At 43.2% G+C, this 18,409-nt stretch overlaps 1 protein-coding gene across 3 annotated transcripts; it reads right to left on the bottom strand.

The window, feature by feature from the left end:
- Nucleotides 1-794: 794 nt before the first annotated feature.
- Nucleotides 795-17,911, bottom strand: sh2b2 (SH2B adaptor protein 2). Of its 3 annotated transcripts, none has more exons than XM_079676580.1 (9): nucleotides 17,695-17,911; nucleotides 9,504-10,454; nucleotides 6,423-6,524; nucleotides 6,172-6,263; nucleotides 5,757-5,857; nucleotides 5,516-5,677; nucleotides 5,232-5,434; nucleotides 4,295-4,469; nucleotides 795-3,051 (listed from the first exon to the last, which is right to left on the bottom strand). In XM_079676580.1, exons 2-9 carry the CDS (start codon nucleotides 10,422-10,424, stop codon nucleotides 2,717-2,719), a joined length of 2,091 nt encoding a protein of 696 aa, XP_079532706.1. In that variant the 5' UTR covers nucleotides 10,425-10,454; nucleotides 17,695-17,911; the 3' UTR covers nucleotides 795-2,716. The 3 variants fall into 3 exon arrangements, with proteins under 3 accessions (XP_079532706.1, XP_079532705.1, XP_079532704.1); XM_079676579.1 differs by having other exon boundaries at nucleotides 6,172-6,299; XM_079676578.1 differs by having other exon boundaries at nucleotides 5,232-5,677.
- Nucleotides 17,912-18,409: the final 498 nt, after the last annotated feature.

Below are 18,409 nucleotides of genomic sequence, written 5' to 3' on the forward strand. Positions count from 1 at the left end.
ATGAAAGTATATGGGGCTGAACTTTCACAACAGTAAAACTATATCCAAACATTTTCACTCCCATAACTTTTGTATATGTAATAGAAAGTAGTTAATTTAATGTCTAATTTATCCAGTTGTATTCTCAGTATTTCCCTTACTATTTAAGACAATTCTGCATAGACAGTCTGAAGTTTGTGCAGGCATGCCTCTTTTAAATAGAAGATTCAAGCAAAAATACACATGTTTTTTTAAATGTATTTTGAAGGAACTGTGAATGAAATTGAGACTTGGATTATACTTCACAAGTTGTGTGAGAGTTTTGATGCAGTGTTGCCGTTGTTAAATGGCCCAAAACTTAAATTCATTACTTGCATGAAAGATACATGTTTTCTTCAAGAATTCAAGGTTACATGGGTTGAGTCATTAAGAATCAAATGAACATTTTGTAGGTAAATAATTCTTTCAAGTTGTCAGTGTTTAAACTGACTGTAGTGGTCAAACAAGTCAAACCCTTTGAACTATGATACTGCTGCACTAGATCTCATAATAAAAATGTGTGGTAGCGTTAGGGCCTGAATATGGAAGATAGGCTGACTCGGTTTCATTTAATAATATAAACTGAAACAAATGAAAACCACGCAACCTCACGTTTGACACCTCAGTTAATACAGAATACATGCATGCGAAACAAATGATCTCTATAGAGAGCTCTACTTGATCAGATTATTTTTGTAACACCAAACTCTTCAACTTGTTTAAGCCGTATGTCATGCTGTCGGTGACGTGTGTTGAATAACCGCAGGAAAAAGTGCAACATTTCTTCACATTTTATTCACAGAAATATAAAGTAGTATGTCAAGTACATCACTTTGTACAAAATTGCACAGACTCTTCAAAACTCAGTCAGACAACAGAAAATGTAGCTTAAGAAGTGTTAAGAAAATAAAAGGGAGGCATGAGCAATCTGTGAGATGGGCTCCACTGAGGATGTTTCATCAAGAAGAATCAATCAATTGTACATAAATAAGACTCGATAGGAAAAATGTAATTTACAACAGCTGAGGAATAAATATGTTTCAAAAATAGGATTCAAATTGGCACATGAACTGCTCCGTTCTCTCCTCGACTGAAATTTAAACGTCACCATTGAAGCTAAATGGCCGTGCTTGAAAAGCCCAATGTTGACTCTTGATATGTTTATTCTTTCCGAACAAAAGTTTGCATATGTGTGAAGTACAGTATCTGAAATCTGGCTGCTCTCTATTCATTTTGTAAGGTGTGCCTCACCAGAGGTTTGACATTGTGGGAAGTACATCCCTGGGTTGGATCAAAGGATTAATACCACTCCACTGAACATGAAAGTGGTAACCATTTTCTTATTTAGCTCTGGGCAATGCATTTCCAAAATGTCAAACATGTCCTTTAAGAAGGTATTTGGACTGATATTGTGTTGTAGCGAATGTCTGTGATGTACATTTTTACAGTAACATGACAAGCCCATCACTCTGTCAGCAAAAAGTAAAGCAACAACATCACATCTTCCCATTCAAACATGGTCATCTACTACCCCTAACTTACTGCCTGTCCACACCAGGCCGCACTAACAGTACCAAATACTGCCGCCTCTCTAAAAAGCGAGTCCCCGGTCCGTCCAATAAATGCTGGATTTGGTATAATAATAATATCTTCAAGGCATTACTTCAAGTGAACTCCTATATTAACAGCATATCTAATCTACAGGTTATTGATATGATAAGCTTGAATACAGAACCAGCATCAGATGGAGGGACCTCGAAAACCATGTTTTAGAAACACTACTGCAGCACACCGATCATTACAAATATTTGAGCTCTAATACACCATCACACACTCTTATACAAATAACCCTGTATGACGGCAAAATGTAAGCCACCCGGCCGTATTCATACAAACTGAACATGTGTCCATGTACCATTTCAGTGTTTCTAAAGTGATATGTAACACAACATATGACCACCTGTGTGTGTGTATGTGTTGCAGCCATTAATGAAACTGTGAGAAACAAAGCCAATTCATTATGATGAGATATGCATGATCAGTGTGTTTTAGCAGAAACTGAAGATATTGTAATTACCAGCGTAACATTTTGGGGTTTTTGAGTTTATGTGAGATGGCAAACGCGATGACCAACAGTCTATTCAAGTCCAAGGTAATTGTCAGGCACTAAGACCCTTTAGGCTGTAGACGTTTGAAGAAAAACATGTTCGAGCTAACGCTAACACGCCCATGATTGCAGAGACCCAGGGCAGGACTTGCTAGGGAAACCCTGCAGGGACAGTGAGGATATCCGGGATAGACTCAAAGCAGCTTTAAAAACATTAAGGGATGCTCTCGGGGCTCTGAGGGGAAGGGGTGTTTCTTCAGGGTCATTGCAAACCCTCAATCCTTCTCTAAGGGGGTGACACAGGCTCTGCTCCCAGGGAACTGTGGGTAAGGGTGAACAGGAAGTGGTCAGCAGAAATGAATCAAAGCCATATGACTCCACTTGAAGACTTCCTATTGCTCTCTCCGCCTACACTCATCTTTCTGCTCAACATAATCTCACCACCCTTCCTAAATCAGAGACACAGGAAATTGCCTTGAAACTAAAACAAACAAACAAAACGATGGGTGATCCAGTGATATGGAACGTTTTCATCATCAGCAGAGCGCCCCATGTCATCTCCGATACATAACTAAACCCACCCCGGGTCGTTTAGTAAAAAGAGTACTGGTTCTCCACCGCCCGGGCCCTGCGGGTTCCGTCAGCGTCGTGGTAGTCCTCGGACGCTCCGCTAGAGGCCTCCAGCAGGCGCTCAGAGCTGTTGCTCCGGCTCTGTAACCCTCCTCCTACCCCTCCTCCAGTACCCGGGTCACTGCGGGAGAGGGAGGGGAGGGTGGTGGGTGAGGAGGAGGTGCTCGAGGAGAGCGGGGCATCAGGAGGGGGCCCTGCAGGCGCTGTGATCCCAGAAATGTGGAGAGGAGTGTGGGCAGAATCAGTCCGGCAGCTTGTCTCCCTGGTTGGGGTCAGGACGGGAGGGAGAGACACATCTGTAGAAGGTTGCCAGAGGGAGAAAAAATACGTATATAATTCAATTGAAATCAAATCAATTTGAAGAGGCACTACAGTGCCACAATAAGATATATTATAACAGATGAATCCATTCGGCTGATAATTGTTGGTTTATACTGAAAAGCTGCCATCTTAAGGCTCCTTCATAGAGCATGTAAACACAGGCCGTGTGGGCCTCCTTTATTATGCTTTCTCTTGGTGGGCAATAACACCGACCACACTGGTGCCAAAGACATGCCTGACCAGTGTATCAGTGAAGTCTTTTACGCCCTGAATCAAACCCTCGCTCTATGTAAGTATGTGTAGGGTAGGGAGTGCATGAGTGTGTGGGTCCAGCGTTGGGGAAACAGAGGGCCTCTTTGTGACCAGCAGGGTGTGTTGGGGCCGTAGACTCGGCCAGCATGCAAAACTCCTGTGGTATAATCGCCCCCTCACTCTCCTGTACAGGAGGGCATTCATCCCATGCCAGCAGAGCAGAGGGCAGGGGCAGGGCTAGTAGGAGGAGGGGGGGGGAGGAGGGAGGGGCTGGTGTAGTGAGTTTAACTCTGAATCCTCCAGCTAAAGGGACAATCCTCAGCTATTCATCAACACACTTAACTTTTTGGAAGTGTCTTATCCTCCTCCATTATCCTTTTGATCTTGAGAAGTGATTGTCAATCTGAGACACTTTTTTGAAGCCACGAAAATGATTTCCAACATGACAATGTTTTTTACAGTGGTGGACAAATCATTCAGATTGTTTAAAAAAAACTCTATTGCAAATATATATATCATTAAGATGTTGGCTTGTGTAGCAGTACAAAATTATTAGCATCAAAACGTTTTTGAAGTACTTATCCTGTACAATGGCCCATTTCAGAATAATTATATATGTTGTATTCAAACTGATTGGAACATAAATGGTTAATGACTAATCACTTTCCACACCAATTGAGGCTGTAGAAACAAAAACCCTTGAGTGTACTGAAATGAGTAAAAGTATGCCTCATCATCCAGAATATTTAAAAACACCTGTATTGTGTGTCCAGAGCCCTTCACTTATAGTGGTCTGAATGTACTGACCTTTCCAGCAAACCTGATATAAAATATACCACTATTTAAGCTTTTAATAGGAATATATGGAATAATTGGTCAAATCAACATGTACGGCCTCTTCAGTTCATTGTAGTCAAAGCTTGTGTGAGGTGGTGTGTGAGCAGTTTTCGTTTATGTGTTGTTTACCTGTTGAAGAGCTTCGCTGCACTTGCACATAGGAGCGTAGTGTGATGTCAGCAGAGCCTCCGGACTCAAGGGGGATGGGGTGGGCGTGGAAATGTCTCAGCATGTCCGACACGGTGTGGAACCACAAGTGGTGGACATGGCACTGCCCGTTCTCATTCACCGACAAACGCAAATGCTGGAAGAGAGGAGGAAGACAGGACGTTATCAAGTGAGGGAAAGTATGGAGGAGGGAGAGATAGATGGTAAATAAAAGCGTAAAAAAAGAGACAACAAAAAGACAGAGAAGTGCTGTGTGAGAAACAGATAGAGGTCATTATCTGATGAGTCTCGCTGTGGGAACAGAGCGAAAACCAAGGCTGACACCAGAGGAAGAGGCGGCAGCTGACACTTCCTCAACACTACCGGCTGGCAGGATGTGATGTTCAGGGATAGTATTACATAAGAGAACACAAAACATTACTGCATCTTTTCCAGGGCCAGAACAACTCTGGCTGCTATTAGCTGCTGTGGTGCAACCCAACATGTCACAAGCATAGGCATTGAGTTAATTTAACTGCATCAGGGAGGTGAGATGAATGTCATTTCATTATTTCAATAAGATAAAAATCATCAATTACAATTTGGATAACTGATTTTTTGGTTTGTTTTGACAAAAAAAAAAAAAAATTGTTGGATAGAATGTCAGATTCCTCCTTCTTAATTAATATCATTTAAAACAATTTGTTACTGTAGGTCAGACAAAAGAAGCAAAATGAAGAACGATATTTTTACTCAGGCAGCATAGCAAAGCCATTTCTGTTTGATTTTCGTGTTTTCTGAACTACATTGAATAGATATCCGTACAAAACTGTTCAATCTGATAAACTACATTTATATCCCCCTCTTTCTTCTCAAATATATTACATATTGTCATTTCTCTGCTGTATAGTTGTCTCACCTTGGCTTTGCCCTGAAAGTTGAAGGTGAGGACGTACTCCCCCGGCCTCGTCTCGCTCTGACGAATCACAAAGAGCCCGTGGCTCCTGGCCCCGCCTGCCAGCACCAGCTGAGCCGCGCGCACACGGGACAGTGTACCGTGGAACCATGGGTAACTCGACAGGCTGGCATCCCCGTCAGACTCTTTAGCTCCTTCACTGCCACCTGAGTCAGAACAAATCAACGTATTGTCTTTTTCTGTTTGTTTCTGAGGATTCTTATGCTTGGATTGAGTGTCTGTGTTACCTGCAGAAGAGTTGGAGCTCTGAGCCTCCGGGGACTGGAGGAAGCGCTCCAAAGGCATGTGGGACGGGTGCTGTGTGAAGGGGGGTTCCCTGCAACGGACCGAGGGGGCACTGTAATGCTCCGCTGCTGTAGGACACGGCCTCTCCGGAGCTCGATACACACCTAGGCAAATGTTTTAATTATATTTACAACAAATGTACGTGGATCGTTACATGTGCTGCAGAAAAGAGTATTTGCTCACCCTCAGAGAGCAGCTCACAGCTGCAGGAGGACACCATAGAGCAGTCTTTGGAGGCTTGACCATGAGGACAGGATGCCAGCTCGATGTCATCGCCGCTGTCACTGTACACAAGCAGACAGGTCAGGAGAACCGCAAGAACATAAACACATGCACACACGTGTTCTAATACACGACTCCAACGCTCATCCACATCCTACAAACACAAATAATCTTTTTGTTTACGTCCTGAACCAACTCAGGAAACTGAGGAGGAATGTTAGTGGTGCGAGCTTCCCCATGTTTGTGCTAAAGCAAGCAGTCAAAAAGTCCACTAATTTGATGATTAATGACTGTGTGTTTTCCCTCTCCCATCCACCCTTCATTCCTGTCTTCCCTCCATCTTCAGCCAACAGCAAATATTTATCTGGTGGCTTACCCGGGGTCTATGCAGTCCTGGATGTCAGCAACCCAGGAGTTTTTCTGCAGGGAGTCTATGGTTTCCAGGATGTACTCTCCCCCGTTTTCCACCTGTTGAGGCAGCCAAACACGATCACACACTGAGCTCTGTTCAAAGGACCACATCAGGGTACAGATCCAATGTTAACTCAGCCAGGGTACGGGTTAACACTTTTTCCAACAACATGTTTAGTGTCATATACTGGAAGGTGCACTGGGTTTGGGTTTTACCTTAAGAACGAAAGTGTTGTCCTTGTCAGGCATCTCCAGAGGCATGGTGGTCCTCACCTCCACGATGGCCGACAGAGGGATGCTGACTTTGGGCTTTGAGGACTGAAGTTAACATGCAGACACACAAAGGATATAAAAGTTTACATTTAACCAACATTTATGTTTTTTCTAATGGTTAATAACCAGAGGGAAGATCTATAGGGTTCGACGGTATGTTTAATCTTGAATCTGCATGTTCAAATCTGATGCTGCCTTACTGTATCTTTGACTGTTGCTTATTTAGTTATGACATTTTAAATGTAAAACTTTAAACTTTTATAAAATTAACATTTAAAGATGTTTAAAGGTTTCATAAGCAAAATAGATTGGGAGCAACTGCTTTAGAGATCAGACAGTAAACAAGCACTGCCTGTGATTGCATATCACAGTCAGTTGTTGTTGTTTATGTGGCAACAAATCTAAAAGAAAATGCATTACTCCCTGGGTGATACTGTAATTTCCATCTGCGTAGTTCCTTCAAAACCAAGATAAGTATTTAAGGACGGTCCAAAGTTAAATTAAAACCTTCATTACATCCTGTAGGAGGTAGCTGCGTCACTTGTAAAGGAGAAACTTTATATTTTTCTACAAAGCTTTTAATTAGGGGTACAGGTTAAAATAGTTTCACTGCAGCCTCTATGTTTAGTGTGAAACACACCCAACTTCTCCTGACTCTAAAGCGATAATTAAGGGGCAACATGAAGTCTGAAACATCGGTACAACCCTAGCAGCAATTAACTGTTTCCTGAGATAAAATTCTAACAAAAATAGGCAAACATTAAAAATAGAAGGGAAGAGTTTACAAAAGATTTCCCAATCTGCAAAAACGACTCAACAACTCAGATTTAATGCAGTCTCTTATTTTTCTATGCGTTTCTCAGCAATTATTCCTGCTGAGTGACCGTAATAAACATAAGAGTTTACAAGTGGCTTAACACAGAAAACATCCTGGCCTCAGATTGCCCTCTGCGGAGAGTTGGACCCATGCCATAATCTCAACAGATCCAATGAGTGTGTGTGTGTGTGTGTGTGTGTGTGTGTGTGTGTGTGTGTGTGTGTGTGTGTGTGTGTGTGTGTGTGTGTGTGTGTGTGTGTGTGTGTGTGTGTGTGTGTGTGTGTGTGTGTGTGTGTGTGTGTGTGTGTGTGTGTGTGTGTGTGTGTGTGGGTGGGTGGGTGGGTGGGTGTGTGTGGGTGTGTGTCAGGAGAGGCAGAGCGAGAAGGAGGCTGACTGATGGTCTGGCAGAGCTTTATCAGCTGATCTGTCTGGAGCAACACGGCTCTCCTCTTGATCTGCTGTGCAGCTGGCAGCCATCCACACCCACCATTCCTCAATTTGGATCAGATGTTAAAAATCACTTCCTGTTGACCATTTCCTGTACGTCTCTACTGCAGATAGCACAAACCCTTTTTAAGTGTGAACGTCTGTTCAAATGTTGAACATGGTACAAACCGACTTAAGCGTCTAAGCGTTGAACATGTGCTCCACCATACAGCAGTAACAGCCTTACAGGAAATGAAGGCAGCAACTCAAACCACATTAGAGCCAGGAGAGTTTTGTTGGATTTATTTTGGGCATATAAATGATTTCTTTCTGAATTGGTATAATGTTGGGACTTCAAACCATCTTTAGAGAAATTGTCCCATTCATTCCAATAAAGCCAGGGTGGTCGTGGACATTTAATGTTTTTTTATAATCTGAAAAAGAAAGCGTTAGCCTACTAGCTCATGGCACGAGCACTTAGCATTCAGTAAAAACCAAGCGACCTTCATGATTTTTTTTTGTCTTTGATTATCTGAACTTCCAAAGTAATGGGTTTTTATTTAATTTGTGCTGTCGCAAAAACATTGCTTTTATGTAAGGCAATTAAAAATGTGTCCTTTTTGATGTGCTGCAGCTACTTTTACCCTTTAGTTATTGCATGTTGCTCTGGCTGGTGTGTCGCAGAGAGTGGGTCGTCCCTGTTGCTGTGTCATAATGCAGACAGTTAGCGTGCTGCAGTGTGCTCCACAGCGGGCGGCCACAGATTGATGGCACTGACAGGGATGGAGCCACAGCCAGTCGGCCAGCAGCGAGATTTTATGAGCCGGTTTATCTTTCCGACACTGTTGACTCAGCACTGTTATGATTTGTAAGACCTGAATAAGACGGCAGTGATAAAAAGAAGTCAGAGAGTCTGCAGGGCAGGCCTGTGGAGATGTGTGTGTTTCATTAATGTGTCACTTCAGCTGTAACCGCTCTGAAGTTTCTCCTAATCTCAGTTCATTATCATTGTCCCATGTGTGAATGTTAATAGAACATAACAGACGAAACTGCTGAAGCACAATTATTAAGTTTCATTTTACATGTTCCCCTTGTGGCTTCCTCTCTGAGTTTGGCAGAGCTTTTTAATGGCTCACTATATTGGTCCCTATTTTCAGTTTATCACTGTAGACTGTTAGGCTAAGATGAGGAACCAATCAATATTTATTTTTTGCACATGCAGGGGGAATCTTTTCTATCCGCTTCCCTTTCACAGAAATCAATGTAAGAGCTTCCTCTCGCTCTCTCTCTCTCTGTCTATGGCAGTCTCTGGTCACTCCCCCATCTCCTTCACCCCCCTTCACCACGGCTTCCTCCCACCTGTCCTTACCCCTCTCCCCCTCTCAGCAGGCTTAACCCACATTCCCACCAGCTATGATCAAAGGACAGTGGCAGATTTACACACACCCAGCTGCACAGCCTCATGGCCTTCTTAAGGTCAGGGGAAATGATCTGGAAATCCCATAAAGAAAAAAAGCGACGTGTGCATGAATCCACGTGACAGTTTCTGAGAGCGGTTCCACTTCACTTGGGGTCAGAGGGGTTGGATCAAGCTGGATTTGTTTCTGGGATTCAAGGAGGGCTACAACTCATAATTATTTTAATGAAATATATTTTTTTTTCAATCACTATTTAGGGTTTACTATACATATTTCTTTGAACAAATCCCCTCATAAACATCTAATCTAATGATCCATGTTTTTCTGCCTAATTGTTTTTCATGTCTGCATGTGTTTGTGTACCTTGGGTGGCACGTAGAACTCCAGCAGGAACTTCTCGCCTCCTTCCTCCCTCCTCGTCTTCCTCAGCAGGAGGCGGCACTTCTGCCACTGTGCAGCCCCCATACAGTTTGTGTCGTCGGCCACCATGAACCTCAGCGCTCCCTCCCTCTGGATCTCCAGCATCTCAGCCTTGTGGCCCTGGGAGCCTCTGGGAAGCCGCAGCTTATTGGACCACTTCTCTCCCCCCGCAGCCTCCACTCCCCCTCCTGCTGCTCCCATTACTCCCCCGTTGGCCCTTCTAACTACAGAGGGTCCTTCAGGTTCAGGGGAGGCCCGTCTGTGCCACATCTCCTTCACCCCATCCACCACACACAGGCTCATGTTCCTCAGGGAGAATCCTTTCTTGAAGCGAGCTTTTGGGTGACTGACCGACACATCCTCTGAGCTGCGGGACTGTCCCAGAGCGGACACCTTGTGGGTGGACTGGGGGCCTCGGGAGGCAGTGGCACTGCCTGCCCCGTCTATCCCTCCCCCTCCGCTGTCCATGCTGTCCAGGGATTCACTTGAAGCCCCCGCGTCCTTGCGTCTCTGATAAATGTCGTGACCATAGGACAGCGGACAGCCCTGGATTCCCAGGAAAGGAACAATGCTGTACTTGGGCGCTGTGTTGGAGCCGTCCTCTCCCGGCGAGGACGCCTGGTTCTCCCGGGCCTGGGTCAGTGCGGCAGAGAAGCACTCCAGGAAGTGGTGGGCAAAGTGCTGTGAGAAGCTGGCATCGGCACCAGGCGAGTCGTAGATCGGGTTTTCCAACAGGAAGCGTTGGAACTTGTCGGCGAAGTCTGCAGCAGAGGCTCTGGCATGGAGCTCACAGAACTCTCGCCAGTCTGGTAGCGGGCACGAGGAGGAGAGCTCCGGGCTACCGGGCACCACCGCTTCGTTCATCGCTGGGCCATGCCAACCCACGAGGAGAGGCTACAGAGGAGGAAGAAGAGCAGAGTCAGTGTGGATTCAAGTGAAATACTTCAGCGTGTGTGTGTATGTATGTGTGCAACTCCTGGCTCTGGATCAGACGTACCACACATGTGGATCGGCCTGCATGTGTGATGCTGCAAAGAATAAAAGATGTGTGAATGAAGCAGACTGCTGAACCAGCATGTTTGTCTTTATGATCATTATAAACATTTCTGATGACCTCATTGTCCTCAGTAGCACTGTTTGTCAGCATCCAGAGTCCAGAGTCTCGGACAGTTGAAGATGTGATTGAAAGTTTGAAATCCGCTTTTCAACAGATTCAATGTGACAACAGAAGTGAACAGGAATCCAGAAAGCTAGAGTCTCCATCACTTACCAATTGATAGTTTCGGACAAGCACTCGGATTGTCTGAATTGAGTTCTGTCGGAGCAGATTGACAGCAACTCAGATTCAACACGTACAGACCATACAGCGCATTTTGCTTTTCCATCTCACTCTCTGTTGTTTTGAGTTTTTGTTTTTGAAGTTACTATCGCCAAATCATCCATACATTCCTCTGCTCCCCACCATGTATGTGTGTGTGTGTGTGTGTGTGTGTGTGTGTGTGTGTGTGTGTGTGTGTGTGTGTGTGTGTGTGTGTGTGCGTGTGCGTGCGTGCGTGCGCATGACTCAGCCTTCTCTGGCAGATCAGTGCCACACCACAGCACTGATAACACTCTTCTCTCTCTCTGTGCTCACCACCATTGTGTCAGTAGCAACATCCAAGGCCAGTTTTCACCCCTCTCATCTCTTTCTTTCTGTCCCTCAACACATCAGTGACTAATGCAGCATCAGTGGATGTCGTTGCACAATCAACCACATGTTGCTTTGATTATTGTTGTCTGTAAATCGCGGAGATAAAATATATTGTCTGAGTGGGCAGGCAGTGACATACGCACGGTTGATGGCAAACACTCCTCAAGCTGTGGGAGCTTATTCTCAGAGCTGCTCGTGCTGCTCTTGGCAGTTCGCTCACAATATGCGCTCAAATGTTTGCTTCCTGCACTCTGAAACCAAATCATGCATACATTTGCACTGCAGTGGTTCCTGGAATTACTCCTGCACGAAGCGTTATTGTGATTTTCAAAAAGCATCCATGTGGGCCCTAGATTCAGGATTAGTGAAAATAACTCTGTACTGGAATTAAGTCTGACACACACTTTTAACTACAAGCCAATATCTTTGTTTCAGTTCCTTTTCTTTAAATCTATTGCAGATCTGAAACAACATCATGCCAGATCAGAGAGAGGATAATGATGAGGGGAAGTACACAGGAGTGTCAGCTCTTTGAGAGAAACTCCTGGATGTGGCCACCTGGTGTCAGAATTTCAGAGGAACGATGGATAGAGACACTCGAAAGTAAAGAAAAGGATAGGGTGGGACTACAGAATAATAAGCCAACAAAGTAAATGTCTCCCTTATCTGTCTGTATGTCCCAGGGGAATCTAAATGTGCCAAACTGTGGTCATTTAGCTCAATTTAAGTTCAACTAGTGTGCAGAAGTGGGTGGTCGGGGGTCTCAAATGAAGCTGTTTGGATTGGCACTGTGTTTTGGTTTGTTTTCAAGGCGGAATCACAGCCAATGGTCCCGGGTCAGGAGCGCTTTCGTAACATCTTGTGACAGAAATAACTCAAGAAGAAAGAAAGATACAACATTTATAAAATGTAGTTGTTAAACTGATGTTAAACTTAATTAATGGTGAATAAATAATTTACCATTGAAAATAATTAACATTTGGGTTCCCAAAAGTAGAAAAGCTGCAGAGGATGTCTGGACCATAATCCATGTACAGATAACTTATTAACATCTGTGTTATACTAATGTATAACCAAAAAGAAAAGAGAAACATCAGCTAATAGGATATTTTAAAACCTGGCTACCCAAAATGTGTTATTAAAAGATTAATTCTAAAAAAAATTCTGAGAAAGTGGTACAGAGATACAATTAAAATCACTTTCCAGCTTCATTTCATTCATGAATCAATGACTCCAGACATCCATCTCTTTGTTCCTCCAAGCCACACCAAAGCTAAAGTGTGAATTGTGTGTTTGTGTGTGTTTGTGTGTGTGTGTGTGTGTGTGTGTGTGTGTGTGTGTGTGTGTGTGTGTGTGTGTGTGTGTGTGTGTGTGTGTGTGTGTGTGTGTGTGTGTGTGTGTGTGTGTGTGTGTGTGTGTGTGTTGCCTGAGAGGAAGTTAATACCCATTCAGCTATTTAAAACCTGCACTGGGCCCTCTTTCCACTCATTCAGCAGAAAAACAACAACCCAGTGAGGTGTATTTATCAAAACTACCGTCCTTCCGCAAAGATGAGGATGTGTCTCTCTAGAAAACTGAACTAACAACACACACACACACACACACACACACACACACACACACACACACACACACACACACACACACACACACACACACACACACACACACACACACACACACACACACACACACACACACACACACACACACACACACACACACACACACACACACACACACACACACACACACACACACACACACACACACACACACACACACACACAGCATGAAACCTAAGCCCTGAGTCGCTGGAGGAAGTGGACAGCATTAAGGTTTTCTGAGGCTCAGCACGCTGAAGCAGAATACATACTGCAGATGGAATAAACTAAATAATGTCTGGGTCTATGGAGAGGGCAGTGCTGGAAAGTAACTAATTCCATATTTCAAAAACAGATATTGAAATACATATCAACAACAGCAGTAAAATGCCACAATCTAACAGTTCAAAAAATTAAGAAATGATTTATTTGTGTGTGTGTCACAGGGGAAATTTTACCACAGAACTAGTTACTCTGGGATACTTTGTTTTGTTTAAAACCTGCTGAAACAAAAAGTGCAGGTGTGACATCACTATATAAGTTTAGTTAATTAGATTATAAGTCAACTCACAAGTTGCGTCCCGAAAGTATCAAGTATTTTCACTTTAAAATGTTCAAGTCCATCTCAACTCACAAGTCATTGGTGTGTAAGTCATTATTATTATTTTGTTAGTAGGATTTTGATGGATTTGACATAAGTGAAGGACATGAGTATTTTTCCCCCACTGGAGGGGGGCCTGTTTTTGCGCCATAGGCCAGCTGCTAAAACAATCAGTGAGAGTGTGGAGGTGGAGGAGACAAGGGGAGCGTAAAGAAAGGGACGAGGGGGAGCAGAGGCACCATGTCCAGTCTAATATCCCCACGACTCCCCTCTGTATTTAAGACCATTGATGGACTTAAAATACCATAAAACAAGATTGGAGATGTCAAGGGGAACGTTACAATATTCACCTCCATTCTTCAGGCTCCTGTTTCTCTTCCCTATCTGTTGTAAAAATCTACCACTCCTGTGCCCCCTCCTCTTCCTCCTCCTCCTGCTGCTGCTTCTTTACCCCGGGGAGCAGGGCTGATATCTCTGTCAGATGTTTGGGAGTTCTGTCTGTAACAGTAAACTGACCAGGAAGGAGACGGAAGAAACATTACTGTGTGGGGGGAAGCTATCAAATGCAGCCTGCAAAACACATCGGGCGAGATACGTTCACTTTATGTAGTTTGAGGAGCCTCACAGGACTGAACTATTCTCCTGATTAATACTGCGGTGCTGTGGCTACTGAGGAAGTGATGCTGTAGCCAAGCATAGCGGATGTACACAGATTTGTATTTTTAAAGCTGTGTGTACACATACCTCCCTGCACTTAGGGGAATAAACACTACATATATGTAGTTTAACAGAGTTATATCTAAACACATGCTGCAGTTTCATAGCAGCAGTATGCCTTCGGTGATTGGCTTCTGAGGATGATTGGTGATGTTGTGCTCCGGCCCCGGGGAGGTTAGGCCCTGCGATGTTTTCTAAGATTAGCCCGCTCCAAAGCACAGCATACAGCTAGCAGCACACTCAGTACAGTACAGATCTGTGCAGACATCTCCAACGCTATGTGGAACCAGTAACAACATGTTCTTCTTATATAAGATGTACACATAAGATATGTCATGTTAGACACACAAAGGTTAAACAGGAAAACAAAACTATGGTATTTATGTTGGTTTTCTTTGTATAGGCATGCATATCCAAGTATTAATGTCAAGAATGTATAATAAATAGAGCTGATGAATTGGTTCATTAATAAATCATTTTGATAACCTTTAGATATAAGTAATCATTCAAACATCTCACAGGATTTGCTGGCATATTCCCTTTTATGGGAAACTCTTTAAAGAACATAATAGTTCATTGAAGATTGAGGCAAAAAGGTTGCTAATTGGGCTTTACATTATAATTACTTTCATTATCAATTGGTCTGATAATTATTTTTTCAATGAAAAGGTTGCTTACTCTATGAAATATGAAAAAAAAGCGTATAAAGCCCATCACTACTTCAGATACTAAAAGCAAAATGGAGACTCAATTTGCAGCTCCAACATAGGTGATAGAGATGCAGAAATCAGAAGAAACATGCAAAAGTAGAACCGAAAGAAAAATAGAATGACACAGGAGGCAAAGTCACCCTGACAGAAAAGCGCCTCTACTCAAGATGTCAAAAGAGAGGATATTACAGGAGACAGGTGTGTGTGTGGGTGTGTGCGAAACAGCGCGCGAGAGAGAGAGAGAGAGAGAGAGAGAGAGAGAGAGAGAGAGAGAGAGAGAGAAGGAAACTTTGTGGAGCACCTTGGGAAGTGGAAGGAAAAGCAGAGATGTAGCCACATGATTTTTTTATAACCAGAAGGGAGAACATTTCAGATAGAGAGGGTGGATGATTGATGGGGATCAGATGTTCTAGCAGGAGGAAGAGCAGACGTAGGGGTCAGCACTGATAGAGCCCCTCTTTTTGATCCGTCCACTTCAGAGCAGCCGGTCTCTGACCTTCGACCTAACCCCTGATAACCTCGCCCCTCCCTGATTCAACCTTAATGTTGTCTGGAAAGTTTGCATCAGTCCTTATGCGACACAGGACCACCAGAGGGGAGACTGTCTCCATCATGAAAGTACACTGGTCTAGACATTGATACGTGTGGCTGCTTAAAGCTATCTGTGTGTGTGACAGAGTGGACCAGTGATAATAAACCAGACATGTTGAGAGGATGGAGATTCCTAAGCTTGAACACAAAACAAACTGACCCAATCTCTCCAGTGGGCTGATGGGTTTTCGACCACTTCCGAATATATGTAGCATGGCCTCATCACGCAGATATTAAATACATTAATCAGTGTGTCCTCTACCAGCAGGCCCTCTCTGCTGGTTTCTCTGGCGAGCGGCGACAATGTAAATATTGAGTGAGCTCAGGCCTCCATATGGCGGCCAGTGATAAAGGACGCAGCGCGTGGGAGATGCACATTCCGTCACCGACTTCCATTTCCTGTCTCTCACCCACCGGCTCTAACTAATTTCACAGATGACCACAGGCCTCTCGCAGAGGGAAAACTGTGCACAACCTGTGTGAGCATCAAGTGTCATTTACTGAAACAGATGGTTTTTTTTTTATTTGTGGACGCAGAGTGGAGTTGGTATAAAAAAGATCCGAAAATAATCGAGATTGGTTCTCGCAACATGGCTTTTTGCACTTTCTGACATCATAAGTCTTTGTGCTTGGTGTTGGATTTTGTATACTAATCATAGCCAATAACAAACTGTATTAATACAAATTAGTTATTTGTTGTTTGGTCTGTATAATGTTGCATATTTATGAAAAATAGAGCGAGAGAGAATAAAAAGAGGTGACGTCTTCAAAAGCTATGGGTCCAGTTTAATCTCCAAACATATTAGATATATGTATTGTTAGGGAAAGCCAGCAAAGCCTCGCACTAGGCTTGATACATTACTTCATATTTTTTAATAAATCAATAATTAAAGGTGTTGTTGACTTATATTCTGCCTTCTGTTATGCCATCAAAATAAAATATATGATGTAAAGGCCTATTACATACATTGTTATGTTATATTGGATTGCATTATAGGATCTCCTTGTTATTCTGTCCACGCTATGAAGGATATAAAACCTGGGGTCAGCTCTGAATAACTATCTAAAATGTAATCAAATGCTTTAGAGGGATGTTGCTTACATCAAAGCTTATATTCAAATATAAGACAATATAGGGCGAAAATGAGGGAAGTCAATACTAACCTGTACCAATAAGTCATACAATCATACTGAGGAGTAAAGTCAGAATATCACAGTGATTTTAAGGCCTCTAGAATACATTTTGTGGTCATTTATCAAATTGCATTTTATTGTAAGGTGTTTTTATTATTCTGTCTAAAAAATTCAACTTGATGTGAATTATATATTGTATATTTAGATCTTAGAGGGACGCTGCTTAAATATCACAACAATACAACGCACAGCTATAGCAAATTATCATATGTCTATAACAAAGGTAAATAATGAGACATTTATTACAACATAGTGTCAGAGACGCAGGACAGGAGTATCATATAAGAGTGATGTGATGTTCTCTATAACAGCAGGCCTGTACTCTGTTATAATCATTCTTATTAGGCTTCATATTAACGGACTGTCTCATGTAGACTATAAAAAGATACATGAGAGAAAGTCAATAGCAGGCCAGAAACAGGCCTACTGCAGGCCCAGAGAGCCTATTTAAAGCCAACAGTGGATCGTTGTGCTGCGTAATGGACTTCATGAATGGGAACGGGCTGCTGCTGAATGGCTCACAGCTCCAGGTCCAGAAAGCAGGAGATGAATGGGAGTCACGAGTCGTTACTCTGACTCTGGATCATCTCGAGCGGGCCTCACATCACATCAGGCCCATGAGTGTCCTGTGCATGACAAGACTTTAACCCCTAAAGGCTATGAGACTAAATGGATTTTCGGAAAAGCCCCTTTATACACCGCGACCCTTGTAAAGCCACCCACAGCCTCTGTTTTCAACACCTTAAAAACAAGCCGATCGCACTTGTTCTCTGCCATCACAAATGCGCTTCCTAACAGAGGATTCATCACGGACAGTGCGTGGGGATGAATCGGGTTTAACACCAAAACACAGCAGCCTCCATCTCCTCCTCAGCACCTGGAGGTTTGTTGTTGTTGTTATCACGATGCTCGGCTCTTTCTCCGGACAACACCTGCGCATGAAAAGGCTCTGCAAGATGTCTCATCGCTAATGTCAGGATGGTCCTGACGCGATAAATAAGACATAAAACGCAGCAGCGGCTCTCACCTCAATGCAGGACTGGTGTCATGACGCTGCTGTCTCTGAGGGGGTCCTGGCTTTAGATGTGAAGATTTGTTTTTGTTCTATTCAGAATCAATCATGGTTTGTATTCCCACTCTTCGTCTGGTGTCCTCCTCGGTTTATTTGCGCTCACAGCCGGTCAGCTCCATGTCTCAGCTCGACGCACTGTGCGGCTGTACCTTTGGCTCTGCTGTCCACACACACTCACAAGTCACAAGCAATCAAACGAAATTGTACTTCCGGTAAATACTTTCACAATAAAGTTCCAAGTTGTTGGTCAAATACGAAGCCCAATGATGTTTTTTGCATTTGGGGGACAAAGAGATGCTGATATTTTTTAGTCCAGGGGCGAGAGTGCCATTACAATACATGTAAATAATGTTAGGTCATTTTCTCGCAGGCAACTGATATAGTAATTCACTGGATTGACGCACTTAAATAACAAAGGTATAAACATACAATACAAATATGTTCCATATATGATTTGGAACATTTCGAAATGAGGAGCTGTACGGTTTTGGATATTAAAAAGTACTCATTTATGACATTTTACATTATTGCATGTTTAGCTAACTGGCTGTGCATTGAATCAAATCATCTTTTTTGCCATAATTACTTTCAATATATACACAATCATGCCAGTAGAGAGAGATGGTTAACACAAAATGTGTTTTCCTTCTTGTAATTACTTTTATTACCA

The sequence above is a fragment of the Notothenia rossii genome (assembly GCF_949606895.1).
Source record: "Notothenia rossii genome assembly, chromosome: 4".
NCBI lineage: Eukaryota > Metazoa > Chordata > Actinopteri > Perciformes > Nototheniidae > Notothenia > Notothenia rossii.